The sequence below is a fragment of the Rhinoraja longicauda genome, chromosome 11 (genome assembly GCF_053455715.1).
Source record: "Rhinoraja longicauda isolate Sanriku21f chromosome 11, sRhiLon1.1, whole genome shotgun sequence".
Lineage (NCBI taxonomy): Eukaryota > Metazoa > Chordata > Chondrichthyes > Rajiformes > Arhynchobatidae > Rhinoraja > Rhinoraja longicauda.
This window is the reverse complement of record NC_135963.1, coordinates 34,928,758-34,942,478: the sequence shown is the minus strand read 5'-3', so window position 1 is coordinate 34,942,478 and position 13,721 is coordinate 34,928,758. Positions and strand designations below refer to the sequence as shown.

The 13,721-nt window shown below is 42.1% G+C and overlaps 1 protein-coding gene across 4 annotated transcripts in view; it reads left to right on the top strand.

Annotated features, from left to right (window-relative positions):
* The window catches only part of LOC144598108 (mesoderm induction early response protein 1-like), a 57,325-nt gene that overhangs the window by 23,341 nt on the left and 20,263 nt on the right, over positions 1 to 13,721 (top strand). For all 4 annotated transcript variants that reach the window (XM_078407997.1, XM_078407996.1, XM_078407994.1 and 1 more), the window contains exons 6-8: positions 1,093 to 1,154; positions 4,268 to 4,340; positions 9,409 to 9,560. In XM_078407997.1, the coding sequence (XP_078264123.1) occupies positions 1,093 to 1,154; positions 4,268 to 4,340; positions 9,409 to 9,560 (287 nt within the window). The remainder of the gene's footprint in view (positions 1 to 1,092; positions 1,155 to 4,267; positions 4,341 to 9,408; positions 9,561 to 13,721) is intronic.

Genomic DNA, 13,721 nt, shown 5'->3' with positions numbered 1-13,721 from the left:
GTCCTGACCCAAAGCATTCTCCAGAGAAGTTGCTGACTTGTTACTCCAGCATTTTGTGTCCTTTTTTGTAAATTAGCATCAGCAGTATTTTGTGCCTTGTCTTTGGAGGTTTGATGAACTAATTGGAACTGTTATAATGTGTATGGAATAGGGTGCATCAACGAAAGCACTGTCTTTTACCCGGAGTAGGGGAGGCAGAAATCAGAGGGCATCAATTTAAGATGAAAGGGGAAAGATTAGGAACCTGAGGGGCAACATTTTCATACTGAGGATTATGGGTATATGGAATGAGCTGCCAGAGGAGATAGTTGAGGCAGGTGTTATAATTGAGGCAAGTACTATAACAACATTTAAAAGATACTAGATCAAGTGGACCCGTTGGGCCCAAACTTCTCCTGCATTGGTGCAGCACCCTCTCCTCCCTCCCCTATCTCCCCTTCCTCCCCCTCCCCTCCACCCCCCTCCCCCTCTGTTCCCCTCCCCCCACTCCATCCCCCGCAACCCTCTTATCCACCCCCCTTCCCTCCCACTCTCCGCCTCCCTCCCCCTCCCTCCCTAGGAGAAAGATTTAAACTTTAAAATGTGAATAACTTTAAAAATATAACACCGATTTCAATGAAACTTCTTCCATTAGCAGCAAAGGGACGGCGGTGAGTGAGGACAGCCTAGTATTTTCATGCTATCGTGTACCATTTTGGCTGTAGTTCAGGAACAAACAAACAAACAAGATTTTTAGTATATAGATTTGGATAGGTACATGGATATGGGCCAAATGCGGGCAAGTGGGACTAGTGTAGGTGGGGCATCTTGGTTGGTATGGGCAAGTTGGGCAGCAAGGCCTGTTTCTGTACTCTATGGTGTATTGCTGATCTATAAGAATTCAAAATTGCAAAAATCATGAATGTATATTTTTAGATTTTTAATGACCAAGAGACCTACAAAAGAGCAAAAGGGTAATTATTTTAATAATAACATTGATATGTTGAAAAAAGCTTATGTACAAATTGTTTGATCTCAAAGTTCTTATTTTAAACAAGCAAAGCTCTTACCATAATATTACGAAGAATAAAACTAGTGTGTCAATATCCATAGGCAATGAAGAAGAGGAATCTGAAGAAGATGAAGACTATGTGCCCTCAGAAGATTGGAAAAAGGTAATATCCATAATAGCAATGGATTAACTGAAGCCTCATTTCACAAGTCATATTTTCATTCCCCCCCAAAAAACTTTTCATTCTTACCTTTTGTGTATGTTTGGCTGATTTCCCTTTTATCCACCAGTTTAAGCTGTTCTGAACTGGCTGGCTAATAATAAAAAAGACGAGTCAACAATAGGTAGAATAGTAGCATCATAACCTAAACTTTGCGTCTGAAATGCAAGATAACTTTTGGGGTGCAGATGGTTGAATTGCTTCCACAGCGAGAGAGACGTGTTTGATCCTGACCTCAAGTGCTGTCTCTACATGTTTTTCCGTGACCCCATGAGTTTTCTCCAGGCCCTCGAGTTTCATTTGGATGGAATGAATGTTGCGGGTGAGGACCCTTCTTCAGACAGATTAGAGTCGGGGAGGGGGGGGGGGGGGGAGAGCTGGAAATGAGAGGTGGAGGTGGGACAAAGCCTGGCAAGGAATATGAGTTTAATGTAGAGATACAGCATAGAAACAGGCTCTTTGGTCCACCTGGTCTGTGCTGACTATGCCATTCCAACCTCATCCATGCATGGGGCAATTTATAGGCCAATCAAACCTACAAACCCACATGTTTTTGGAATGTGGGAAGAAACCAGAACACCCGGAGGAAACCCATGCGGTCAGAGGGAAAATGTATAAACTCCACACAAACTGCTCCCGAGGTCAGGATCGAACCAGAGTTTCTGATGCTATGGGACGACATTTCTACTAGTTGCACCTTTTCTACTAGTGCTGCCATACAAAATGAAGGAAGTGGTTTTGATTAGCAGATGGGTAGGGTAAGTGACAAAGGCTACTCCACTCCCCCCCACTCAAATCACTCTGAAAAAGGGTCTCTGACCCGAAACAGTGTCTGTTCATTCCCTCCACAGATGCTGACCTGGTGAACTTCTTCATTCCAAATGAACAGTTTGGTTTTGGAGAGGGAAGGCAGTGCTCTCACTGATAGCTTATATGTATTACAAAGTTGAGGCGGGGTTTCAGAAGCAGATTTAAAAACTGGAGCTACCGCCATAAACTTATCATCAGTATTTGATGCTATCTGGCATGAAAGCCACCCACCCCCGTATGCCAAGACGCTCAGGGCAATCAGCACCAAATAGATTTAACGAGATCAACTATTCAACAACTATCTGCCAGTGAGTAAGTGTATGCATCAGGCCTTTTCAGCCTCCCACTGATTACCAGAAGTTTTATTTATCTTGCCATTGCTAGAGGAAGCAAGTTAGAAAATATTTGAGCAACTGGCACCCATAAGTGTGCATAAGACAAAAGGAATCACAGATGCTGATTTACAAAAAAAGTCATACAGTGCTGGAATAACTCAGTGGGCCTGAGCCGCTGAGTTACTCCAGCACGTTGTCTTTGTTCCCCATAGGTACGCTGTCCTGGACCTGGCATCTCATCTGAAAAGGATGCTGATTTAAAAAGGAATCAAGTTTTCCAAAAACATTTTGCCCATGAGCTTCATCCTGGTGTCTCAAGTATGCCTCAACTAATTAAAACTCTCAAAATTGGGAACCTTCCAAGACCTCTCAAACTGTGTGACTGTTATAACTGGGCTGCATTACCCTGCCTGCTATTCACTGTAATTCTAACGTCCTCTCAGTTAAAAAATGTGTTCTGGATTTAATCAACATCCAATTCACAATAACTAAGCAAAGCCACCTCACAATAAAGCCCTCTCAGAAAGCATGCTATTATCTGCTAACAGCAGTCAGTATCGCGTGGATGGCGCCCCCTATCCAGATGAAAGAGCATCCAGTGCAGGAAACAGGTATTTCATCACTGAACTTGCAGATGTCTTTAGCTTTGACTTCCTTCACGGACCAAGTTCAAACAGAACATAATCTGTTCTGGCCAGGAATGATGAGACCACTTGGTTTACAAATGGAAGTGTTAGATAACCTGAAGTGAGGTTATAGTATATGTCCAAAATATGGAACATGTCACCTCAGTCTGACTTGGGATTCTGTTACTGTCTGGCACCTCCTTTCTCCACCTGGCTGGTTGAAAGAAGTAAAATATCGATTGAAAGAAGTAAAATATCTCAAAGCATTGTTTTGGTTACCATGTTAATGTGTCCAACTGGAAACTTAAACTGTTCATTTTTACCTGTAGCCAGGAATTTTTATTGGTTGGAATTATATTCTCCCTCGTCCCAAATATGTATTGGGCTAGGTTATGTTCATTATAACTGCTCGTCACATCCTATTTGAGGCGGCTCATTTACTACTTAAATACCTGAGCATTGCAGTGCAGAAGTTGGAGATAAACTGGAGGTCATTTGCTAGGGGGTGTGATCTCCCACACCATTTCAGGTCCCTCAGCTTTGCACAAGGAATGTCTAGTTTCAGTAGCAAGCCCATATTCATTTGAAGGCACTTGTCATTTTTCTTTAATAAGATGATACGGTTTTTTTTGTATTCTGTTTTAATTTTTTAGAATTTTGTTTTTCACAATTTCAATCAGATCAGTGTTTAAATGTTTTTTGACTATTAGAGACAGTTAAAAAGAGTTCTGACGTTTTTGAAAACAGTGACTAGTCGAGAGGCAATTAGTGTGCTTTGAGTGCAAGGCTCCAATGGCAGAAGTCACCACTCAAAGCCCACTGCATCAAAACATGAATGCCGTTTGCCTCAAGAGAGCTGCAAAAGGTATGTGACACTGCAGAAATAGCATAGGCAGTAGGGGAGTTCAGCCTGGGTTGTGAAGTGGTTCAAGCATTACCTGGCTCAATATTTTCAGTAGTGGGTTACGGAATTATGTGTTATCACTCTCTTTAAATAATATATAAAACCTATAATGCTTTTTATAGGTTTATATAAACTTTCTATTAAAAAAACTTAATTCACAACAGGTGCTTTTATATTCTGGTGTAGTGCTTGTGCCACTAATTTCCAATACATGTGTCCCCTGCAATAAAATCAGTAAAGTTGCCAGATTTCCCCAGCAGCAGAAAAATATGTTTTTCCAATTACCAGTTGTATGACGGAAGTATAAAATTAACAGGCTATTGAGAGTAACCCCACAGTCATCAAATACGGGCAATGAATATGATTAATGTTTCTTTATAGGAAATTATGGTGGGCTTCCAATACCAGGCTGAAGTTCCCATTGGCTTTTACAAGTATAAAGAGAATGAAAAGGGTAAGCTTTTCTTCAGAATGTGCTTCTTGAGATATGCCATATTTGTGTGTGAAATAGCAAATATTGTGAACTGTGTAATACTGTGAAGTTATATGTTGCACCTTTCCAACTTTATATTCATTATTTTGTATCTCCAACATTCCTCTTGTTTGAAGTGCTCTGTCTTTTGAATTTTTCAACTGATGTACAGATCTATAATCTATTTAGCCAGCTTTCAAATTTACCAATTATATTGGAATTTTTAAAAAAAAATAGAGGAGCCATGTGCCTCCTCAAACCTGCTCCAGTTGTCAATAAGATTCTCTCTACATGTCAAGTCAACATTTCTATCAGATTTCCTTTTTTGCTTGATCCTCTTATTTTTCTTATTTCTTAATAGTCAGCTTTAATGCTGAAGTTAGGACCCCTCTTGACACTCCACTCAGCGGAAACAGTCTCTCTGTATCTACCCAAACAAGCACTTTCAGAATCTTGTATTTAAATTAGATCATCTATCAATTTTCCAAATTACCATGGATTTCAAGTCGAACAAGGACAGGACATACACTGAATGGTAGGGCTCTGGGAGTGTTGTAGAGCAGAGAGCTCTAAGAGTGCAGATACATAGTTCCTTGAAAGTGTCATGACATGTAAAAAGGGTGGTCAAGGCTTTCATTGGACTTCATCATTTAGAGTATTGGATATAGAAATTGGGAGGTTGTGTTACAGTTGTATAAGACATTGGTGAGGCCACATTTAGAGTATTGTGTTCAGTTCTTGGCACTATGTTATAAGGAAGATGGTGTCAAGCTGGAATGGGTGCAGAGAAGATTTACAAGGATGTTGCCAGGACTCGAGGGCCTGACCTATAGGGAGAGGTTGAGTAGGAACGCAGGAGGATGAGGCGTGATCTTATAGAGGTGTACAAAATAATAAAAGGAATAGATTGGGTAAATGCCCACTTTTGCCCACAGTAGGGGAATAGAGAACCAGAGGACATAGGTTTAAGGTAAGTGGGGGGGGGGGGATTTAATATAAACCTGAGGGGTGACATTTTTACACAAAGGTTGGTGGGTATTTGGAACGAGCGCTGGAGGAGGTAGATGAGGCAGGTAGTATCACAACGTTTAAGATCTATCATAACATTCAAGAGACATATGGACAGGTAAATGGATAGGATAGATGTGGAAGGTTATGGGCCAATCGAGGGCAGGTGGGGCACGTTGGTCGGCTAGGGTAAGTTGGTTCGAAGGAACTATTTCCACACTGTATGACTATACATCGATCAGCCAAAACATTATGACCACAGACAGGCAAAGTAAATAACATTGATTATCTTGTTGCAATGGCACCTGTCAAGGGGTGGGATATATTAGGTAGCAAGTGAACAGTGAGTTCTTGAAGTTGATGTGTTGGATGCAGGAGAAATGGGCAGGAGTAAAGACCTGGGCGACTTTGACAAGGGCCAAATTGTTATGGCCAGGTGACTGGGTCAGAGCATCTCTGAAATGGGAAGGCTTGTGGGGTGCTCCCAGTCAGCAGTGGTGAGCAGCTACCAACAGTGGTCCGAGGAGGGACAAACCGGCAACAGGGTGTTGGGCGCCCAAGGCTCATCGATGTGCGAGGGCAACGAAGGCTATCCCGTTTGGTCTGACCCGACAGAAGTCTACTGTGGCACAAGTCACTGAAAATTTTAATGGTGGTCACGGGAGGAATGTGTCACAATACACAGTGCATCGCACCCTGCTGCATATGGGGCTGCACACGGAAGACCAAGAGCATATTGGGCAGGTGGTCATAATGTTTTGGCTCATCAGGTCATAATGTTTTGGCTGGTCGGTGTAATTTATGCCAATTTATCACACAAATCTTAACTGGTGAATCTGTAATCCTACTTACAAGGCAAATGTATCTTTTCTTGGATTATGGAAATATAAACTACAGGCAAGTGTGGTCTCACCAAAGCCCTGTTTTCTTGAACACTAATCTTAATGCCTACAGGCCATACCATTTACTTTTTAGTTGCTGTACATCTGTGTAGACTGTCTGCATGTCATGAATCAACAAGCTAAGTTAAGTACACCATCTTACTCATTGCTTACTATTTAAAAAATATGCTTTTCTATTCTTCCTAATAAAGTGAATGGTACCTCACTTTCACATATTATTAATCATCTGCCCATTCATATGCACTTGATATATCCTTGCTGACGCCATGTGTCATCCTCACAGCTTACTTTCCCACCAGTGAACATGAACACAGTTTCCTTTTTCCTCCAACTCCCTGGTCCACTCGTCCCTTCCTACCCAAACCACTCCCACCCTGGGCACTTTCCCCTGCAACCGCAGGAGATGCAACACCTGTCCTTTTACGTCCCCCCTCAACTCCATCCAAGAACCCAAACAGTCTTTCCAGGTGAAACAGAGGTTCACCTGCACCTCCTCCAACCTCATCTATTGTATCCGCTGCTCTAGATGTCAACTTCTCTACATCGTCAAAACCAAATGCAGGCTCGGCGATCGTTTTGCTCAACACCTTCGCTCAGTCCGCCTTAACCAACCTGATCTCCCGGTGGCTGAGCACTTCAACTCCCCCTCCCACTCCCAGTCTGACCTTTCTGTCATGGGCCTCCTCCAGTGCCATAGTGAGGCCCACCGGAAATTGGAGGAACGGCACCTCATATTTTGCTTGAGCAGTTTGCAGCCCAGCGGTATGAACATTGACTTCTCCCTTTAGATAGTTCCTCTGTCCCTCTCTTCCCCTTCCCCTTCCCAGTTCTCCCTCTACCTGTCTCCACCTATATCCTTTCTTTGTCCCGCCCCCTGACATCAGTCTGAAGAAGGGTCTTGACCCGAAACGTCACCCATTCCTTCTCTCCTGAGATGCTGCCTGACCTGCTGAGTTACTCCAGCATTTTGTGATAGTTTCCTTTTTTCTCTTTTGTTCTCAATACAGATTTTAAATGGCCAAAGATATCTGAGCATATCATGACTCCAAGACTAAATTCTCACAACAGAGGAAATGTCTCCTTCATATCTACCCTGTTAAGACCCTTCAGAATTGTCATTTCTGCGTCCACCTTCATGCTTTAAAATTCCAGCTGATACAAGCCTAGCCTGTCCAGTCTTCCCTCATTAAGGGCCTGTCCCACTTAGGCGTTTTTTTTAGGCAACTAGGCTGTCGCCACATGGTCGCCGGGGTGTCACCTGTATGGTTGTGAGTAGTCTCCAAAGAGTCATAGCGTTTTTTTGGTTGCCGCTGGATTTTCAGAATGCTGATTTTTTTTTGGCGAGAGTGGGTTTGATGTCAATGAGCATATCCTGACATAGGTGCTGTCGTAGGTTGTCATCGGTGTTGACTTCGGTGAATTCAATTGGCGACTACCTTCATTAACCTACGTCAACTGGCGACAGGTACCGGCATCAAAACCGGAGGCGAAAATGATGTGAATTGTTTTCAGTTGTTGCCGACAAGGTCGATGCTTGTCGCAGGTGGACGTAGGTTGACTTTGGGTGTTGTAGGTTGTCGCCTGTGTGGTCGTAGGTGGACGTCCTACTTACGATGATTGGGTTGTCGGTAGCTTGCCGTAGCATGACGTCCATTAAGTGGTAGGTTGTTGTAGCTTGTAAACCTATAAACTGTTTCTAACACATTAACATCGTTTTTTTAAATAAGCAGGTGTGTTAACATGCTCTTCTTGGCACATGACTTCTCTACTTTAGAATTCGATTCCCCTCACAAATGACTTTTACTTATTTACGACATTTACTCTGATGGCACACCGTAGCCATTTGCAAATCATGCACTGGGATGCTCACGTCATTTGGTGCTCTTTCATCATTTTGGTAATATGTTTTTCTTTTACTTTACCTGCCTCTTAATCTCTACCAACCCTATCCCAGCAGCAGTGTGACAAATTTTAATGTCTAATTTCTAATACTTTGTGTATGGATTCAAAAAGATAGCGTGCTGTGTCTGTGTTGTGATGTGTATATGTATGTGTTGTGCTTTGTGTTTTATAACCAATTTAAGACCATTGTAAATTTATTAGATTAGTACTACTGCAGGTTTCATTTTATCAAACAAAGTTCAAGAATTAGGGGCACCGTTTTTTAAAATCCTAATCAGAATAAGTAACAGAATCATGCTGTTTTATTTAAGTTATTTAACACTCCCTCCAACTTGCTTAAGTTAATTCCAACCTGTCAGAAAAATTAGCTTTCTCCAGAAAGCACTTCCATTGGCATGCAAATTGTTCTGAGAATTGGTCTGAATTGTTTGGAGAAAAGACCTATCTTACCAGAACCGTCTTCCTTTTGCCAGGATGTATGCAGGGAAACATGTGAAAGACACAATAGCATCCTTTGGAATGGATAGTGGGTTCTAGATGGTAGCCCAGAGGGAGATTCTCCAACTCAATGTTATGGAATGTTTTGCATTCCTTTTTTTAATTATTGACTACTAGGAGGATAGGACGCCTTCTTGGCTTTAACCCTCCTTCAAGAGAGACCACAAATATGTTCAGCCTTCATCACATCTGTCTACATTGAAACATCCAATGCCTACCTGTCTATCTTTGCAAATGTGGTATAACAGTATGAACAAATGTTTACTTTTTGTGAGTGGTGATCCATTGCCATTACTGAAGAATACTGCTGTTCCATTTAGATCACCCCCTACAATAGGTCATGGTAATTTGTAGTCTGAAGGAAGTTTATGGTGCATGTTTAAAAACAAAAGTGTCCGTGGATTGGATATTTCACCAATAGTGTGATTGGATAATCCACTGAATAACTATGAAAGAGCCTGACATCCTTTGTCAGGACTTGTAAGTAATGAGTGGTTGATTAGATTAGTTGTCAAAGTTTTTACATCACCTGAATATTTCTATGCTATTTCACCGAGGAAAATTTATTTGTTTTATTTTTAATTTGTTAATGGTTTCTATGGATAATCTAAAAGATTGAGCCATAATGGTTATTTATGAGTCAGCTATAGAATCGAAAACCACAGAGATGCATAGTGATCGCAAGTGTATGGCATGGGTAAAACTGTGCACTAATGGATCTTATAAAAATCTATGTCTAGTATATGAGAATGAAGACCAGTTGTTGTGGAATCCTGATTTTCTGCCTGAGAATAAAGTGGTGGAATTTCTTTGTGATGCTAGTAAGCGTACGGGTGAGGAGAAAGGATTGGATGCAATACCAGAAGGCTCACACATAAAAGACAATGAACAGGTTGGTTGTATATGTTGAATTTTACATATCAAACAAGGCCTTGGATAAAATCATTATCTCAAATTAGTATCTCAGTTTAACATCATTATCCATTTTAACTAATTATTGTAATTTGAATTTTTAATTGAAGGCCACGTTTTTCATATTGTCCTTTCTGTTAAACATACATTCTTCTGTAAGATATAACATAGTAAGAAAATTCAGTTAATAAAAGATTGAAGCAGCTCATTCAGATTAGCCATTTCATTTACAACTTAAATTTCTGGGTGAGTGACGGCACTCCAAAATGCTTTGCAAACTTCCACGACAGATGAATGCATGGCTGGGGAATTGGTGCAAGGAACAGGAATTCAGATTTTTAGACCATTGGAATCTCTTCTGGGGCAGAGGTGACCTGTGCAAGAGGGATGGGTTGCACCTGAACGGGGGGGGGGGTGGGGGCACCAAGATCCTTGCAGGGAGGTTTGCTAGTACTACTCAGGAGAGTTTAAAGTAGAGTGCTGGGGGGGGGGGGTAGGAACCAAAGCATCACATCAGCACATGGAAGGGCTCCCTGAGAAAGTGGAGGTCGCAAATATATCTTAAATAAGCAAGTCTCAAATCAAGGACAGGCAGGGAGAGGTTCATGAATATGTGGATAATGAAGGGCTGATATGTGTTTACGTCAATGAATATTGTGACTAAAGCTGATGAACTTGGAGCCTGGTTCAATGCTTAGAATTATGATGTTGCGGCTATTACAGAAATTTAGTTGCGCGAGGGACACGATTTGGACACCACATCTGAGGAAGGATGTGCTGACCCTGGAGAGAGTCCAAAGGAGGTTTACAAGAATGATCCCAGGAATGAGTGGGTTATCTTATGATGAGTGCTTTATGGCACTGGGCTTGTACTCGCTGGAGTTTAGTAGAATGAGGGGGGACCTCATTGAAACATACCGAATCGTGAAAGGCTTGGATAGAGTGCATGTGGAGAGGTTGTTTCCACTAGTGGGAGAGTCTAAGACTAGAGGTTATAGCCTCAGAATCAAAGGACGTTCCTTTAGGAAGAAGGAATTTCTTTAGTCAGCGGGTGGTGAATCTGTGGAATTCTTTGCCATAGAAGGCTGTGAAGACCAAGTCAATGGATATTTTTAAAGAAGAAATAGATAGATTCTTGAGTAGTAAGGGTGTCAGGGGTTATGGGGAGAAGGCGGGAGAATGAGGTAGGAGGGAGTGATAGATTAGCTGTGATTGAATGACGGAGTAGACTTGATGGGCCAAATGGCCTCATTCTGCTCAACACTTATCATCTTAATCAACCTGCTTAGGTTTTGATATTTCAGATGAGATAAATAGTTGGGTAAAAAAAGGTGAAGTAGTCGCTTTGTTAATCAGGGAGAATATCACGGTGGTACTCAGAGGACATGTATTGGTGGGTGCGTCTACTGAGGCATTATGGGTTGAGCTCAAACACTTTATTCTAATGGGATTATATAGGCCACCTAAAAGCCAGTGGGAAATGGAGGATCATTTAAGTTAACAAAATATAGAAGTATGTAAGCACTGCAGGGTTGATGCGGATAACTTTAACTTCAGCAATATTGACTGGGACTTGCTCAGGGCAAGAGGATTAGATGGGACAGAATTTGGTAGGTGCATCCAAGTAGGTTTCCTTAAACAGTATGTGGGTAGTCTGACTCGAGGATGGACTATACTTGACCTTGTATTGGGAAATGAACCTGGTCATGTGACTAGTGTTGCAGTGGAAGAAGAATTTGGAGATAGTGATCACAACTCCACAGGTTTTAACCAAAGATAGAAAATGCTGGAGTAACTCGGCAGGACAGGCAACATCTCTGGAGAGAAGGAATGGGTGATGTTTTGGGTTGAGATACTTCTGCAGATTGAGAGTTGGGAGAGGGAAACAAGAGATATGGAAAGGTGCAAAGAGCATGTAAGGCGGGAAAAGGACAGATCAAAGCAGACTATGACCAGGGAAATGTACAATGGTTCATTGTTGGCTATGGGGAAGGTGACAATGAGGCATACAAACAGTAAAATTAATCAGGCAGACAATTAGTAGGACAACTCTAGGGAGGGAGAGGGGGAAAGCCAGGGTTACATAAAGTTTGCGAAATCAATATTCATACTGCTGGGCTGTGAACTGCAAGCAAAAAGAGATGCTATTCCTCCAATTTGCATTTGACCTCACGCTGACAGTGAGGCCCAGTACAGAAAGGTCAATATTGGAATGGGAGGGGAGTAGGTGTTTAGCAACCTAGAAGTTGCGTAGGACCAGGCAGACTGAGATAAGGTGTTCAGTGAAATGATCGCCCAGTCTGGTATTAATATTATTTTGAATAGGGATATGTCTGGATGTTGAGGGAAGGCAGATTACAATGTCATAAGGCGGTAGCTAAGGAGAGTAAATCAGGAGCAGTTGTCATTGGGCAAGTCCACAGATGTCACAGAGTCATTTAAAGGCCAAAGTGCAGGATCCGCATATTCCAGTAAGAAGGACTGATGAGGATGGCAAGGTAAGGGAACTGTGGATGACCAAGAAGATTGTAAACTTGTTCAGGAAAAAACAGGATGTTCAGGATGTAGGTGATGTACTAAACATGTACTGTACATCTGTATTCACAGAGGTGAAGGACTTTGGCAGCGAGATCAGTGTAGAGAATACAAATATGCTAAGGCAGCTTGAGATCAAGAAGGAAGTGGTAATGGGGCTCTTGAAGACATTAAGGTGGTGTTCCCAGAAGTCAATAGAGTGGTAAAGAAGGCATATGGTATGCTTGCCTTCATTACTAGAGGCATTGAATATAAGAGTCAGGAGGTCATGATGCAGCTCCATAGGAATTTGGTTAGGCCGCATTTGGAATATTGTGTTCAGGTCGCCCGATAACAGGAAAGGTTTGGAAGTTTTTGGAGAGGGTACAGAGGGGGTTTACCAAAATGCTGCATTGATTAGAGAGTTTCAGCTACAGGGAGTGGTTGGACAGACAGGTTTTTTTCTGGTACATCAGAGGTTGAGGGGTGACTTGCTAGAAGAATATAAAATTGAGAGGCATAGAAAGGTTAGACAGTCAGAACCTTTTTCCCAGGGTGGAAATGTTCTACAGTTAAGGTCGTGAGTATTTTGCACTGTGGGTGGGGAGGGGAGGGGGGCTGGAACACATTGCCTGGGGTGGTGGTGGTGGTTTATGCAGTAGTGGCTTTTAAGAGGCTTTTGGATAGGCACATGGAAGTGCAGGGAACAGAAGGATATGGATCATGTGCAGGCAAAAGAAATCAATTCAGCTAGGAATCGCGTTTGACGCAATCATTGTGGGCTGAAAGGCCCAAAGGCCCTAAGAGTTGCTATGCTTTACTGTTCTATGTTCTGTAAGGCAATCTCTGGAGAGTTATTTTCAGTTTCCACCTATTCCTGCAGTAGCAGTTTCTGTATGGCCAATATTTGATTAACTAGGACTTGCTGGTTTCATTTTCTGGCCTTTAGTCTAATTATCATGGCTTCAAATTAAGTGTTTACGCTCTGGCCTTTTCCACATGAAGCTGTGTAGGTATCCCTTGTATGAATTAAGTTCGTCTGTGCCAACCAGCATGAATAGAGCATAATACATATATTATTGCCCTAGTTTATGTTGCCCTGTTTTTATTGCCCTAGCTCTTTATTGCTCTTTTTATACCACTTTTCAGGGTTAAATTGTGAAATAAACACTGAGTAAAAGAGATGTAGACACAAGGAAGATGCTGGCATACCAAAAATGAAAAGACAAAGTGTGAGATAAGGATAGAAGAAGCGTGAAGCCAGAGGAAGAAATATAGGTGCAAGAGAATTATGGGGTATGGGAGAAATGGTTGCATGTCCGGGTGGGGTAGAGGGGAAAATGGGAGGGGGGGGTGTTGTTTACCAAAAATTGGAGAATTCATGTTCATTCCATTGGGTGTAAGCTATCCAAGCTGAATATGAGATGCTGTTCCTACAATTTGCATGTGGCCTCACTCGGGCAATGAAGGAGGCATGGGGCAGAAAGGTCAGTATGGGAAAGGGAGTTAAAATGGTTAGCAACTGGGGGATCCAGCAGGTCTTGGCGAACCAAGCGAAAGAGTTGAGCAAATCAGTAACCTAATCTAGTGAGTAAGAGATCCTGTCACAATGACGCTTAAGTGAATG